At 45.6% G+C, this 14680-nt stretch overlaps 1 protein-coding gene across 1 annotated transcript in view; it reads left to right on the top strand.

Moving 5' to 3' along the window:
* The window catches only part of LOC139255590 (uncharacterized), a 141724-nt gene that overhangs the window by 22439 nt on the left and 104605 nt on the right, over positions 1-14680 (top strand). Inside the window, exon 5 of the mRNA XM_070873956.1 lies at positions 10085-10135. Within this exon, the coding sequence (XP_070730057.1) occupies positions 10085-10135 (51 nt within the window). The remainder of the gene's footprint in view (positions 1-10084; positions 10136-14680) is intronic.

The raw sequence follows: 14680 nt of genomic DNA, 5'->3' as shown, positions 1-14680 counted from the left end.
ATTCCTTCTCAACTCGGTTTTAAATTGGCTCCCCCATATTTTGAGGCTGTGCCCCCTAGTTCTAGTCTCCCCGACCAGTGGAAACAACCTCTCTGCCTCTATCTTGTCTATCCCTTTCATTATTTTAAATGTTTCTATAAGATCACCCCTCATTCTTCTGAACTCCAACGAGTAAAGACCCAGTCTACTCAATCTATCCTCATAAGGTAACCCCCTCATCTCCGGAATCAACCGAGTGAATCGTCTCTGTACCCCCTCCAAAGCCAGTATATCCTTCCTTAAGTAAGGTGATCAAAACTGCATGCAGTACTCCAGGTGCGGCCTCACCAATACCCTATACAGTTGCAGAAGGACCTCCCTGCTTTTGTACTCCATCCCTCTCGCAATGAAGGCCAACATTCCATTCGCCTTCCTGATTACCTGCTGCACCTGCAAATTAACTTTTTGGGATTCATGCACAAGGACCCTCAGGTCCCTCTGGACCTCAGCATGTTGTAATTTCTCCCCATTCAAATTGTATTCCCTTTTTTTGTTTTTTTCCCAAGGTGGATGACCTCACACTTTCCGACATTGTATTCCATCTGCCAAACCTTAGCCCATTCGCTTAACCTATCTGAATCTCTTTGCAGCCTCTCTGTGTCCTCTACACAACCCGCTTTCCCACTAATCTTTGTGTCTTCTGCAAATTTTGTTACACTACACTTTGTCCCCTCTTCCAGGTCATCTACGTATATTGTAAACAGTTGTGGTCCCAGCACCGATCCCTGTGGCACACCACTAACCACCGATTTCCAACCCGAAAAGGACCCATTTATCCTGACACTCTGCTTTCTGTTAGCCAGCCAATTCTCTATCCATGCTAATACATTTCCACTAACCCCGCGTACCTTTATCTTCTGCAGTAACCTTTTGTGTGGCACCTTATTGAATGCCTTTTGGAAATCTAAATACACCACATCCATCGGTACACCTCTATCCAACATGCTCGTTATATCCTCAAAGAATTCCAGTAAATTAGTGAAACATGATTTCCCCTTCTTGAATCTATGCTGCGTCTGCTTGATTGCACTATTCCTATCTAGATGTCCCGCTATTTCTTCCTTAATGATAGTTTCAAGCATTTTCCCCACTACAGATGTTAAACTAACCGGTCTATAGTTACCTGCCTTTGTCTGCCCCCTTTCTTAAACAGAGGCGTTACATTAGCTGCTTTCCAATCCGCTGGCACCTCCCCAGAGTCCAGAGAATTTTGGTAGATTCTAACGAATGCATCTGCTATAACTTCCGCCATCTCTTTTAATACCCTGGGATGCATTTCATCAGGACCAGTGGACTTGTCTACCTTGAGTCCCATTAGCCTGTCCAGCACTAACCCCCTAGTGATAGTGATTGTCTCCAGGTCCTCCCTTCCCACATTCCTGTGACCAGCAATTTTTGGCATGGTTTCTGTGTCTTCCACTGTGAAGACCGAAGCAAAATAATTGTTTAAGGTCTCGGCCATTTCCACATTTCCCATTATTAAATCCCCCTTCTCATCTTCTAAGGGACCAACATTTACTTTAGTCACTCTTTTCCGTTTTATATATCTGTAAAAGCTTTTACTATCCGTTTTTATGTTTTGCGCAAGTTTAACTTTGTAATCTATCTTTCCTTTCTTTATTGCTTTTTTAGTCATTCTTTGCTGTCATTTAAAATTTTCCCAATCTTCTATTTTCCCACTAACCTTGGCCACCTTATACGCATTGGTTTTTAATTTGATACTCTCCTTAATTTCCCTGGTTATCCACGGCTGGTTATCCCTTCTCTTACTGCCTTTCTTTTTCACTGGAATATATTTTTGTTGAGCACTATGAAAGAGCTCCTTAAAAGTCCTCCACTGTTCCTCAATTGTGCCACCATTTAGTCTGTGTTTCCAGTCTACTTTAGCCAACTCTGCCCTCATCCCACTGTAGTCCCCTTTGTTTAAGCATAGTATGCTCGTTTGAGACACTACTTCCTCACCCTCAACCTGTATTACAAATTCAACCATACTGTGATCACTCCTTCCGAGAGGATCTTTTACGAGGAGAACGTTTATTATTCCTGTCTCATTACACAGGACCAGATCTAAGATAGCTTGCTCCCTGTAGGTTCTGTTGCATACTATTCTAAGAAACAATCCCGTATGCATTCTATGAATTCCTCCTCCAGGCTACCCCGTGCGATTTGAGTTGACCAATCGATATTTCGATTAAAATCCCCCATGACTACTGCCATTCCTTTTTCACATGCCTCCATTATTCCCTTGATTATTGTCCGCCCCAGCGTGAAGTTATTATTTGGGGGCCTATAAACTACGCCCACCAGTGACTTTTTCCCCTTACTATCTCTAATCTCCACCCACAATGATTCAACATTTTGTTCATTAGAGCCAATATCGTCTCTCACAACTGCCCTGATATCACCCTTTATTAACAGAGCTACCCCACCTCCTTTCCCTTCTTGTCTATCTTTCCGAATCGTCGGATACCCCTATATGTTTAATTCCCAGTCTTGGCCACCCTGCAACCACGTTTCTTTAATGGCCACCAAATGCGGGAAGAATGTTCCCGATGTTGGGGAAGTCCAGAACCAGGGGACATAGTCTTAGGATAAGGGATAGGCCATTTAGGAATGAGATGAGGAGAAACTTCTTCACTCAGAGAGTTGTTAGCCTTTGGAATTCCCTGCCACAGTGAGTTGTTGATGCCAGTTCATTGGATATATTCAAGAGGGAGTTAGATATGGCTCTTACAGTTAAGGGAATCAAGGGGTATGGAGAGAAAGCAGGAAAGGGGTACTGAAGGAATGATCAGCCATGATCTTATTGAATGGCGGAGCAGGCTCGAAGGGCCGAATGGCCTACTCCTGCATCTAGTTTCTATGTTTCTAGATCCCTTGCAGTCAGAATCAGGTGAATTTATAATGGGGAATAAAGAAATGGCAGACCAGTTGAACAAATACTTTGATTCTGTCTTCACTAAGGAAGACACAAATAACCTTCCGGAAATACTAGGGGACCGAGGGTCTAGCGAGAAGGAGGAACTGAAGGAAATCCTTATTAGTCAGGAAATTGTGTTAGGGAAATTGATGGGATTGAAGGCCGATAAATCCCCAGGGCCTGATAGTCTGCATCCCAGAGTACTTAAGGAAGTGGCCCTAGAAATAGTGGATGCATTGGTGGTCATTTTCCAACATTCTATAGACTCTAGATCAGTTCCTATGGATTGGAGGGTAGCTAATGTAATCCCACTTTTTAAAAAAGGAGGGAAGAGAGAAAACAGGGAATAATAGACCGTTAGCCTGACATCAGTAGTGGGGAAAATGTTGGAATCAATTAATAAAGATGTAATAGCAGTGCATTTGGAAAGCATTGACCGGATCAGTCCAAGTCAGCATGGATTTATGAAAGGGAAATCATGCTTGACAAATCTTCTAGAATTTTTTGAGGATGTAACTAATAGAGTGGACAAGGGAGAACCAGTGGATGTGGTGTATTTGGACTTTCAAAAGGCTTTTGACATGGTCCCACACAAGAGATTAATGTGCAAAATTAAAGCACATGGTATTGGGGATAATGTGTTGATGTGGATAGAAAACTGGTTGGCAAAGAGTCGGAATGAATGGCTCCTTTTCTGAATGGCAGGCAGTGACTAGTGGGGTACTGCAAAGTTCAGTGCTGGGACCCCGGCTATTTACAATATACATTAATGATTTAGACGAAGGAATTGAATGTAATATCTCCAAGTTTGCAGATGACACTAAGCTGGGTGGCAGTGTGAGCTGTGAGGAGGATGCTAAAAGGCTGCAGGGTGACTTGGACAGGTTAGATGAGTGGGCAAATGCATGGCAGATGCAGTATAATGTAGATAAATGTGAGGTTATCCACTTTGGTGGCAAAAGCAAGAAGGCAGAATATTATCGGAATGGTGACAGATTAGGTAAAGGGGAGGTGCAACGAGACCTGGGTGTCATGCTATGTCAGTCATTGAAAGTTGGCATGCAGGTACAGCAGGTGGTGAAGAAGGCCAATGGCATGTTGGCTTTCATAGCGAGAGGATTTTGAGTATAGGAGCAGGGAGGTTCTACTGCAGTTGCACAGGGTCTTGATGAGGTCACACCTTGAATATTGTGTACAGTGTTGGTGTCCTAATCTGAGGAAGGATATTCTTGCTATTGAGGGAGTGCAGCGAAGGTTCACCAGACTGATTCCCGGGATGGCAGGACTGACATATGAAGAAAGACTGGATCGACTAGGCTTATGTTCACTTGAATTTAGAAGAATGAGAGGGGATCCCACAGAAACACATAACATTCTGACGGGACTGGACAGGTTAGATGCAGGAAGAATGTTCCCGATGTTGAGGAAGTCCAGAACCAGGGGTCACAATGTAAGAATAAGGGGAAAGCCATTTAGGACTGAGATGAGGAAAAACTTCTTCACTCAGAGAATTGTGAACCTGTGGAATTCTCTGCCACATAAAGTTGTTGAGGCCAGTTCATTATATATATTGAAAAGGGAGTTAGATGTGGCCCTTACGGCTAAAGGGATCAAGGGGTATGGAGAGAAAGCAGAAATGGGGTACTGAAGTTGCATGATCAGCCATGATCATATTGAATGGTGTTGCACGCTCGAAGGGCCAAATGGCCTACTCCTGCACCTATTTTCTATGTTTCTATGTTTCTATGAACACATTTCGGAAGCTGAATTAACCTAGTTCCATATGCCAACATGTCCTACTTTATTTTTCATGGAATACCTTAACTCTTAGCAAAATGTTTTATATCCTCCTTTGTCATTAATAATCCTGGATTCCTCTTAGTGCCCTTGCTCTCGCCTTACCTTTCCTTATATTTTCAATGTCCCTTATTGACTTCCTTACACAACAGGCAGATAAATTCCCTGGACTTAATGACTTAAGAAAAGTAGCGGCAGGGATTGTGGATGCATTGGTTGTAATTTACCAAAATTCCCTGGATTCTGGGGAGGTCCCAGCAGATTGGAAAACTGCAAATGTAATGCCCCTATTTAAAAAAGGAGGCAGACAAAAAGCAGGAAACGATAGACCAGTTAGCCTAACAGCTGTGGTTGGGAAAATGTTGGAGTCCATTATTAAAGAAGCAGTAGCAGGACATTTGGAAAAGCAAAATTCGGTCAGGCAGAGTCAGCATGGAATTATGAAGGGGAAGTCATGTTTGACAAATGTGCTGGAATTCTTTGAGAATGTAACGAACAGGGTGGATAAAGGGGAACCAGTGGATGTGTATTTGGACTTCCAGAAGGCATTTGACAAGGCGCCACATAAAACGTTACTGCACAAGATAAAAGTTCATTGGGTTGGGGGTAATATATTAGCATGGATAGAGGATTGGCTAACTAACAGAGAACAGAGAGTCAGGATAAATGGTTCATTCTCTGGTTGGCAACCAATAACTAGTGGGGTCACGCAGGGATCAGTGCTGGGACCCCAACTATTTGCAATCTATATTAACGACTTGGAAGAAGGGACTGAGTGTAATGTAGCCAAGTTTGCTGACGATATAAAGATCGGAGGAAAAGAAATGTGTGAGGTGGGACACAAAAAATCTGCAAAAGAACATAGACAGGCTAAGTGAGTGGGCAAGAATTTGGCAGATGGAGTATAATGTTGGAAAGTGTGAGGTCATGCACTTTGGCAGAAAAAAAAATCAAAGAGCAAGTTGTTATTTAAATGGAGAAAGATTGCAAAGTGCCGCAGTACAGCGGGACCTGGGGGTACTTGTGCATGAAACGCAACAGATTGGTGTGCAGGTACAGCAAGTGATCAGGAAGGCCAATGGTGTCTTGGCCTTTATTACAAAGGGGATGGAGTATAAAAACAGGGAAGTCATGCTCCAGCTATATAAGGTATTGGTGAGGCCACACCTGGAATACTGCGTGCAGTTTTGGTTTCCATATTTATGAAAGGATATACTTGCTGGAGGCAGTTCAGAGAAAGTTCACTCGGTTGATTCCGGGAATGAGGGGGTTGACTTATGAGGAAAGGTTGAGTAGGTTGGACCTTTACTCATTGGAATTCAGAAGAATGAGAGGTGATCTTATTCAAACGTGTAAGATTATGAGGAGGCTTGACAAGGTGGATGCAGAGAGGATGTTTCCACTGATGGGGGAGACTAGAACTAGAGGGCATGATCTTAGAATAAGGTGCCGCCCAATAAAAACAGAGATGAGGAGAAATTTCTTCTCTCAGAGGGTTATAAATCTGTGGAATTCGCTGCCTCAGAGAGCTGTGGAAGCTGAAACATTGAATAAATTTAAGACAGAAATAGATAGTTTCTCAAACAATAAAGGGATAAGGGATTATGGGGAGTGGGCGGGGAAGTGGAGCTGAGTCCATGATCAGATCGGCCATGATCTTATTGAATGGCGGAGCAGTCTCGAGGGCCGTATGGCCTACTTCTGTTCCTGCAGAGTTTGCAGAAACGAAGTGGAGCGCGTTATTTAACCCCAATTTCTTGCAAGAGGTGAGATTTCTGCGCCTGGCGCAAAGTCTCGAGCTTCGTGACTTACCACCCCCAAATGCTGGTACTCAATTTTCCCCCATAATATCTTCAAAACATAGTTCAATTCTTCCCACTTGGTCCAAGTTTAAACATATTTTGTTTGTTCAATTTTATTTAACTGAACTTGGGCCTCTTATTGTTCTAAAAGAACCCAATATATTGTGCCTGAGTCCATTTATTTTTAATTTCAAAGAGCAATATTGTTGGACTGAGAGATCTTGTCAATGTTAATTCCGAGCCTTTGAAGGGCAAAATTTTAAAAATCGTCACCGTGCTGTTACGTTTGATGTTTCCCGATGTCTGCAGATAAATTCTTAAAACTGCTGGATCTCTTGCTATGCCATCAACCTCCATTATGGTCCATGAAACCATGGTCACTCACCTTGACCACTCATGTGAGGTAATTAAACTTCTTGCGGCACCTGATCCTGGTCCTGGGGATAACCCTCATCTCACTGAAGGCTTCAATTATCTCCTCCTGCAGCGTTCTGCTGTTCTGCCTGGAAAGCCTCCTGCCCCCCTGCAGACAGAGGAACTGACGGCATCTTTGAACTCCCAGGACCAAGGCCTCCAGTGCCGCATTGCAAAATCACTTTGCCCTCTTTCTTGGGCCATGGCTTTCTTCACAATGACAATGAGGTGCTTCTGCAGCAAAACACCTTCCCTTTATGTAGTGCAGAGAGCTTCGGCCAAACATTATTGGCCAGTAGACTGCACCTGATATTGACCCCCCTTTTTCAGTGCTGAGTCAGTCAGCAGCATGTTTAGTGCTGAGATCAGTGCTGCAAACATTATAATGAGCAGGCGGCAGGGGTTTTGTGTGACACCTGCACCACTTTGAACGGATGTGGACACATTGCACTTCATGCTCCCTGCGCCCGGTTTTGGGCCCTATCCAATTTCTAGGCCATATGATTCTGAGAGGGCTTGATAGGGTGCATGCTGCGAGGCTGTTTCCCCTGGCTGGAGAGTCTAGGACTAGGGAACATTGTCTCAGGATAATGGTTGACCATTTAGGTTTGAGATGAGGAGAAATTTCTTCACTCAGAGGCTTTGTGAATCTTTGGAATTCTCTACCACAGACGGCTGCGGATGCTCAGTTGTTGAGTATATTCATTGTGGAGGTTGATACATTTTTAGACTCTAAGGGAATCAAGAGATATGGGGACAAATGCAAAATGCTGCGAATGCTGGAATCTGAAAAAAACCTGAAACTGATGCAAATCTCAGCGGGTCAGGCAGCACCTGTGGAGAGAGAAACAGTTAATGTTTCAGGTCGAAGATCCTTCATCAGAACTGGCAGTAGTTCAAAATGTAACAGATTCTTAAGGAAGTGCTGGGACCTTGAACATAAGAACATAAGAAATAGGAGTAGGCCATTTGGTCCTTGAGCCTGCTCCGCCATTTAATAAGATCATGGCTGATATGATATTGGGCTCAGATCCAATTCCCTGCCCACTCCCCATAATCCTTCACACCATTATCGCTCAAAAATCTGTCCATCTCCACCTTAAATATATTCAATGAAAGGGGAGGGGCGTGGAAAGAACAAAAAGGAAGGCTTGTGATAGGGTGGAAGGCAGAAGAGATTTAAGGGATGATGGGCCGAATTGAGATGGTAATAGCACGTTACGAAACAGAAGATAGGGTGTGAATGGCGGAATAATTACCAGCTGCCATGGGAAGTAGAGAGAAATAAAATAAAAATAAAAAAGTGGAGGGAGTTTTTGTAAAAAAAAATGGGAGGAAAGGGAACAAAATGCGGGCAGAGATTATGGTCTGAAATTGTTGAAAACGTTGACCTCAGAAGGCTGTAAAGTACCTAAACAAAACATGAGATGTTGCTCCTTGAACTTGTGTTGAGCTTCATTGGAACAGTGTAGGAGGCCGACGGAGAGGTCAGAGTGGGAGTGGAACGCTCCGTCCTCGGGAACACCTCATCTTTTGTTTAGGCACTTTACAGACCTTCCCTTTTGTTCTTTCCCATGGCAGCTGGTAATTATTCTGCCATTCAGACCCTATCTTTTGTTTCCTAACTTGTGCTATTACCATCTCAATTCGGCTCATCATCCCTTTTGTCTCTCAAATCTCTTCTGAATTTCACCCTATCACAGACCTTCCCGTTTGTTCTTTACACCACCCTTGCCCCCCCCCTCCCCCTGCCCCCCCCACCCCCCATCCCCCTTTCAGGCCCCAGCACTTCCTTAAGAATCTGTTACATGTTAAACTATTGCCAGTTCTGACGAAGGGTCATCGACTTGAAACGTTAACTCTGTTTTTCTCTTCACAGATGCTGCCTGACCCGCTGTGATTTCCAGCATTTTTTGTCTTTTTCAAGCGATATGGGGATCAGGCAGGAAAGTACAGTTGAGGTCGAGGAGCAGTCAAGATCTTATTGAATGGTGGAGCAAGCTCGAGGTGTCGTATGGCCTACTCTTGCTCCTATTTCTTATATCGAAGTTGGCGTGCTGCCTGCATTGCAATCAACGGACATAGGTTAATTGCACATCGCGATCCCCACGCCTGTTTTCAGGCCCATCCAATTTAACCCCATAGACTTTTGAGAAAGTCAGCCCAGCTGGTTCGAGAATTGACTACTGAGGCAGGTCAAGAAATAGTTAGAAATGCATAATGAAATGTCTTAGACACTGTGCAATTTGGAAAAATATAGTTAAATGGGGAGAGAGTTGTGGTAGTGTGATAATTTAATGGAGGGGAGGGTCTGCTCACAATTTACTCTATATTGGCTGTGAAGACATTGTTGGTATTGGGTGTAACAAAAGCATAACCATGGGGGAGATTAGGTAGATAGATGCAAGTCATACCAAATGTTTTTACTGAGCGTTATACCCACCTCCCAAAGAATGATAACAATGGAATTATGTACCGCTCCTGCTCTGCGATACTTCCATGATCTGACTGTGCCAAAATATGAGGACTATTCAGCTGGAATCTGCTCTGATATCCTCCCAGCTCTTTATACGTGGATGCGTTTCCAGGCCATGGTGTATTTACTGTGAAAGTTTTAATTAAAATCTTAATGTAAAAGCAAAAATTGTGTGTAAATGTCTAAATATGGTCTGTATTGCAAATGCATTAGTGAGCTTTTTCATAGTTTCCATATTTTTTTCAGAAATTTTTCGCTATAGTGCTAGAAAGATTCAGCATGCACCCAAAATAAGACCACAGCTTGTGTCTCACTGAAAGGCTGGCAATTGAATCTCCTCTAAAGATTAGAGCTAATTTCTGGATTTGTAGTGAGGAGAGGCACTTCTAGGGATTTAATAGGATGGACAATCACGGCCTTAGGATTTTCCGATCAACACTCCCGATGAGTACCCCTCCTTGCCACGAATGCTCAATTAGGGAATTAATCTAAAGGTGATCTCTTAAATTTTAGAATATGTATTTATTTATTTTGAGTAGAAGTTTTATGTTTTACTGATTGTTACAAAGCTTCATCCAGTGGGCACAAATGATTTACTATTTTTTTGAGCGAGTAAAACTATTTTGCTTCACTCAGGACCTGACTAAAGCAAACTGCAGACAAGAAATGGCAAAGATTCCTCAAGTTGTAAGTACTCATTAAATTAAATTTTAATATGCTACAACTGTATTTTGCTCATTTGTTGGAGGTAAATTGTCATAAACAGCAGGGATTGATTTAGAAGAAAATTATACTGGAAATTAAAAGATATTGTATCTGCAAGGTTGTATCCATTATTTTCTAAATGACCTGAATTATAATCTATAGTTATAATGAACTGTGGTGTAAGTAACTGAATGGTTGCTGAATATTGTTCGTTTATCGCAACAGAATGTAAGTTTGGCACTTCAAATATTTCACGTTTGAATTTGATTTCTGATCAAAAGTTGGTTTGTCGCAAAGTAGGGAATTATGAGTAAAGTTGTAATTGTTCAGCACTGACCATAATTTTGGAAGTACTCAGAAACCCAGAATCATTGCCCATTATATATTGCTGATCACTTCTACAGATGCTTCAAATGAGCCTTCTTCACATTCCTATACTCTCTTCTAGCTACCGCCAATGTGGCCAAATTGAGTTAAACGAAACGGGTGTGAGTACATGTTCCTGACTTTCATGGCCATGTTCAAACATTTGTTCAAACAGTTAATGAATTAACCTGTGAATTTGTACAAACATTGGGCCCAAGTTTCGAGCCGCGCCTAGAACGGCGCAGTCCCGACCTGGACACCCGTTTTTCGCGCCACAAAGTGCGCCTAAAAAAACCCTCCAGATTCTCCACCTCCCTGCAGGTTCTCTGGCCCTCTGCGCAGCGCAGCAGGAGCTGTGGAGGACGGAGCCAGGTCCCTGCGCCGAAAACAGTGCCGGGACCTCTGCACATATGCGCAAGTGCAGTAGCTCCAGGCGCCGGAAACTGTGTGGGAGCGACCCGAAGCACGCAACCCCTAGCCCTGGCCGAATGGCCTCACTGGGGCTGCGTGAATAAGGCTCCTCCCACGGCCAGCTCCTGCTTCCTCCTGACCCGACTCGACTCCCGCTTCCCGCCTCCAGACCGGACCCGACACCCGCGCTCTTCCCCCCCCTCCCCGGACCGGACCCGACACCCGCTGCTCTCCGCCGCCCCCGCCCGCCTCCGGACCGGACCCGACACCCGCTCTCCCCCTCCCCCCCGCCCCCCTCCGGACCGGACCCAACACCCGCTCTCCCCCTCCCCCCCCCCCGCCCGCCTCCGGACTGGACCTGACACCCGCTCTCCTCCCCGCCCCTGGACTGGATCCGACCTGACCTCCCTCCTCCCGACCTGACCTCCCTCTCCCTCCCTCCCTCCCCCCCGACCCGAACCTCCCTCCCTCCCACCACCCCCCTGACCCGACCAAATGCCACCTACCTGCAAATCTGGTGCTGGGGACGGGCCCTGCCCGAAGTCTCGGGCCCGGCCCGTTCAGCCTCCCCCCCCCCCCAATCTCCTTCCCCCCCACCCCCCCCCAATCCCCTTCCCCCCCCATCCCCCCCCAATCCCCTTCCCCCCCACCCCCCCCAATCTCCTTCCCCCCCACCCCCCCCAATCTCCTTCCCCCCCACCCCCCCAATCTCCTTCCCCCCCACCCCCCCCAATCTCCTTCCCCCCCACCCCCCCAATCTCCTTCCCCCCCCACCACCCCAATCTCCTTCCCCCCACCACCCCAATCTCCTTCCCCCCCCACCACCCCAATCCTCTTCCCCCCCACCATCCCAATCTCCTTCCCCTCCCACCATCCCAATCTCCTTCCCCTCCCACCACCCCAATCTCCTTCCCCTCCCACCACCCCAATCTCCTTTCCCCCCACCACCCCAATCTCCTTTCCCCCCACCACCCCAATCTCCTTCCCCCGCACCACCCCAATCTCCTTCCCCCCCACCACCCCAATCTCCTTCCCCCCCCACCCCCCCAATCTCTTTTCCCCCCACCCCCCCAATATCCTTCCCCCCCACCACCCCAATCTCCTTCCCCCGCACCACCCCAATCTCCTTCCCCCCCACCACCCCAATCTCCTTCCCCCCCCCACCACCCCAATCTCCTTACTCCCCCATCTCCTTTCTCCCCTTTATCCCCTTCTCCCCCCCCTTCTCCCCTTCCCTCCCCCTCCGCCCCCTTCCCTCCCTCTGCTCCCCCCCTCTCTCCCTCTACCCCCCTCCTCCCCCTCCCCTCGCTGTCAGAAACACAGACACTGACAGACAGAGAATGAGAGACAGTTAGACAGAGAGATAGAGACACTGACAGAGACACACTGATGGGGGCATCCCAGCACGCTGTTGGAGGGCTCCCGGTGCTGCAGTCGGTAAGTAGAAAATGTTTTATTTATTGATTTAAAAAAAAAATGATTTCTTATTAATTTTTTTTGATTGATTTATTGGTTGATTTATTGATGTATTTATCATTTATTATTGATGATGGCTCTTTATTTGTAAAACTGAAGTGTTTAATGTTTGTAAACTTCCCTTTAAACACCTCCCCCCACTATTCCCTACGCCTGATTTGTAACCAACGCCTGATTTTCTAAAGTGTGGACAAGGTTTTTTCGAGCGTACAAAAATCTTCACTTACTCCATTCTAAGTTAGTTTGGAGTAAGTTTTCACTCACGAAACTTTGAAATCAGGCGTAAGTGGCCGGACACGCCCCCTTTTGAAAAAATTTTTTTGTTCCAAAGTGAAACTGTTCTAACTGACTAGAACTGGAGCAAACTAAGGCCCCAAGTTTCCACACGCGGCAAAACAGGCGCCCCTCCGAGCTGGGCGCCCATTTTTCGCGTCGAAAACGCCGCCTGAAAAAAAACGCGCTATTCTCGAGCGCTTTGCAGCTCGATGTCAGCTTGGCGCGGTGCCCAGGGGGCGGAGCCTACCACTCGCGCCGATTTTGTAAGTAGGAGGGGGCGGGTACCATTTAAATGAGTTTTTTTCATGCCGGCAACCCTGCGCGTGCGCATTGGAGCGTTTGCGCACGCGCAGTGTGAAGGAAACATTGACACTTGGCCATTTTTGTAGTTCTTTGTAGCTGTTCAATTTTTAAAATTTTTTAATAAAGCCACATTGCCCTTCCATGATCAGCACTGAGGCTTCTTGCAGCAGTGAGAAGGCTGCAGGAAGCCTCAGAAGTTGAGGCAGCCGTTTCCCGACAGGCCCGACTGACGGCAGGGGGGCCTCCCCCCCCCCCCCCCCCCGCCTGCTGCCGTCGGGAACGGCTGCCTCCTCACTGCCTCCTCCCCACCCCCTGCCGTCGGGAACAGCTGCCTCCTCCCTGCCTCCCCCCCCTGCCGTCGGGAACGGCTGCCTCAACTTGTGAGGCTTCCTGCAGCCTTCTCCCTGCCTTAAGCACTTTCACACAGGTAGGAACATGGTTTATTTAATCTTTTCTTTGCTTATAAATTTTTATTCAGGTTGGAATTATTTGTATAATATTTGTATAAGTATAACGAAGGATTTATTGTAGAATGTAATGACTTCTCTTCCCCCACCCCCCCCACCCCACCTCGTTCCAAATGTCTAATTTGTAACCTGCGCCTGATTTTTTAATCTGTAGACAAGGTTTTTTCAGGCCTACAAAAATCCTCACTTGCTCCATTCTAAGTTAGTTTGGAGTACGTTTTCACTGTGGAAACTTTCAAATCAGGCGTCAGTGGCTGGACACGCCCCCTTTTGAAAAAAAATTCTGTTCCAAAGTGAAACTGTTCTACATGACTAGAACTGCAGAAAACTTAAATGTGGAGAATTGCGATTTCTAAGATACTCCGTTCTACACCAGTTGCTCCTAAAGATCAGGAGCAAATCATGTGGAAACTTGGGGCCATTATTCTGTCTCCTCTGTTACCATATAATCAGTACTATCTATGGTGACCATTGAAGACCATTACGTTGATAATTAGAAATTGGAAATTAGTCTTTCAGACTCGAGCTCTGTGGAGGAGAAGAATTATTTCCTTGCTATCCCTGAGCCCCCTTTGGCCAGTCACCACAGGTTCAATATCTGTAGCCCAGCATGAGTATCTAGGTTCCTTAGACCCAAGCCAAGTCGTTGAGTGTCTGTTGATGGTCTTTCAAAAGTTAGAATTTTGAGGGGTGGAGATTTCTAGGATGTAGACCTTCACTTACTTGTAACGATTACTGTAGACAGCCTATACCATGCTCAATGACGCAGCTCTGAGCACTTGTATACATTTGTAGAAGTTCATTTTGCAGCTATCAGGTACTTTTAAAATTCAACAAAGTTCCAGTTCATTGCAAAAACTTAATTTCCTGGTCAAGAAACTTAAGCAATGGGACTTATGGATTGATCGGAGCTTGCAGGAAATTTCCTGACTTCATACTACTAGTGGGAAATCTCACCCAGCTGAACAATTTGGTCAGAAAATGAGGTACAAGCCTGATTTTCTGATATGCATACCTGGCAGACAAGGCTTCCCGTTAATAATGCAAAGTTTGAAAATTAATCCCCTTTGTGTGAGAAATGTTTTAAGATATACCATGGGCACGGTTCTCATACCATTCAATATAAAGTGCAAGAAAGAGAGATGAGAATACAGCCTAAGTCAAGAAAAATGGTCAAAGGGATTTAGGGTTCCAGGTACATTCATTAAAAACTAGATTGTAGTTGCAA

Source organism: Pristiophorus japonicus, unplaced genomic scaffold (genome assembly GCF_044704955.1).
Source record: "Pristiophorus japonicus isolate sPriJap1 unplaced genomic scaffold, sPriJap1.hap1 HAP1_SCAFFOLD_618, whole genome shotgun sequence".
Lineage (NCBI taxonomy): Eukaryota > Metazoa > Chordata > Chondrichthyes > Pristiophoridae > Pristiophorus > Pristiophorus japonicus.
This window is presented reverse-complemented; position numbering and strand designations above follow the sequence as displayed.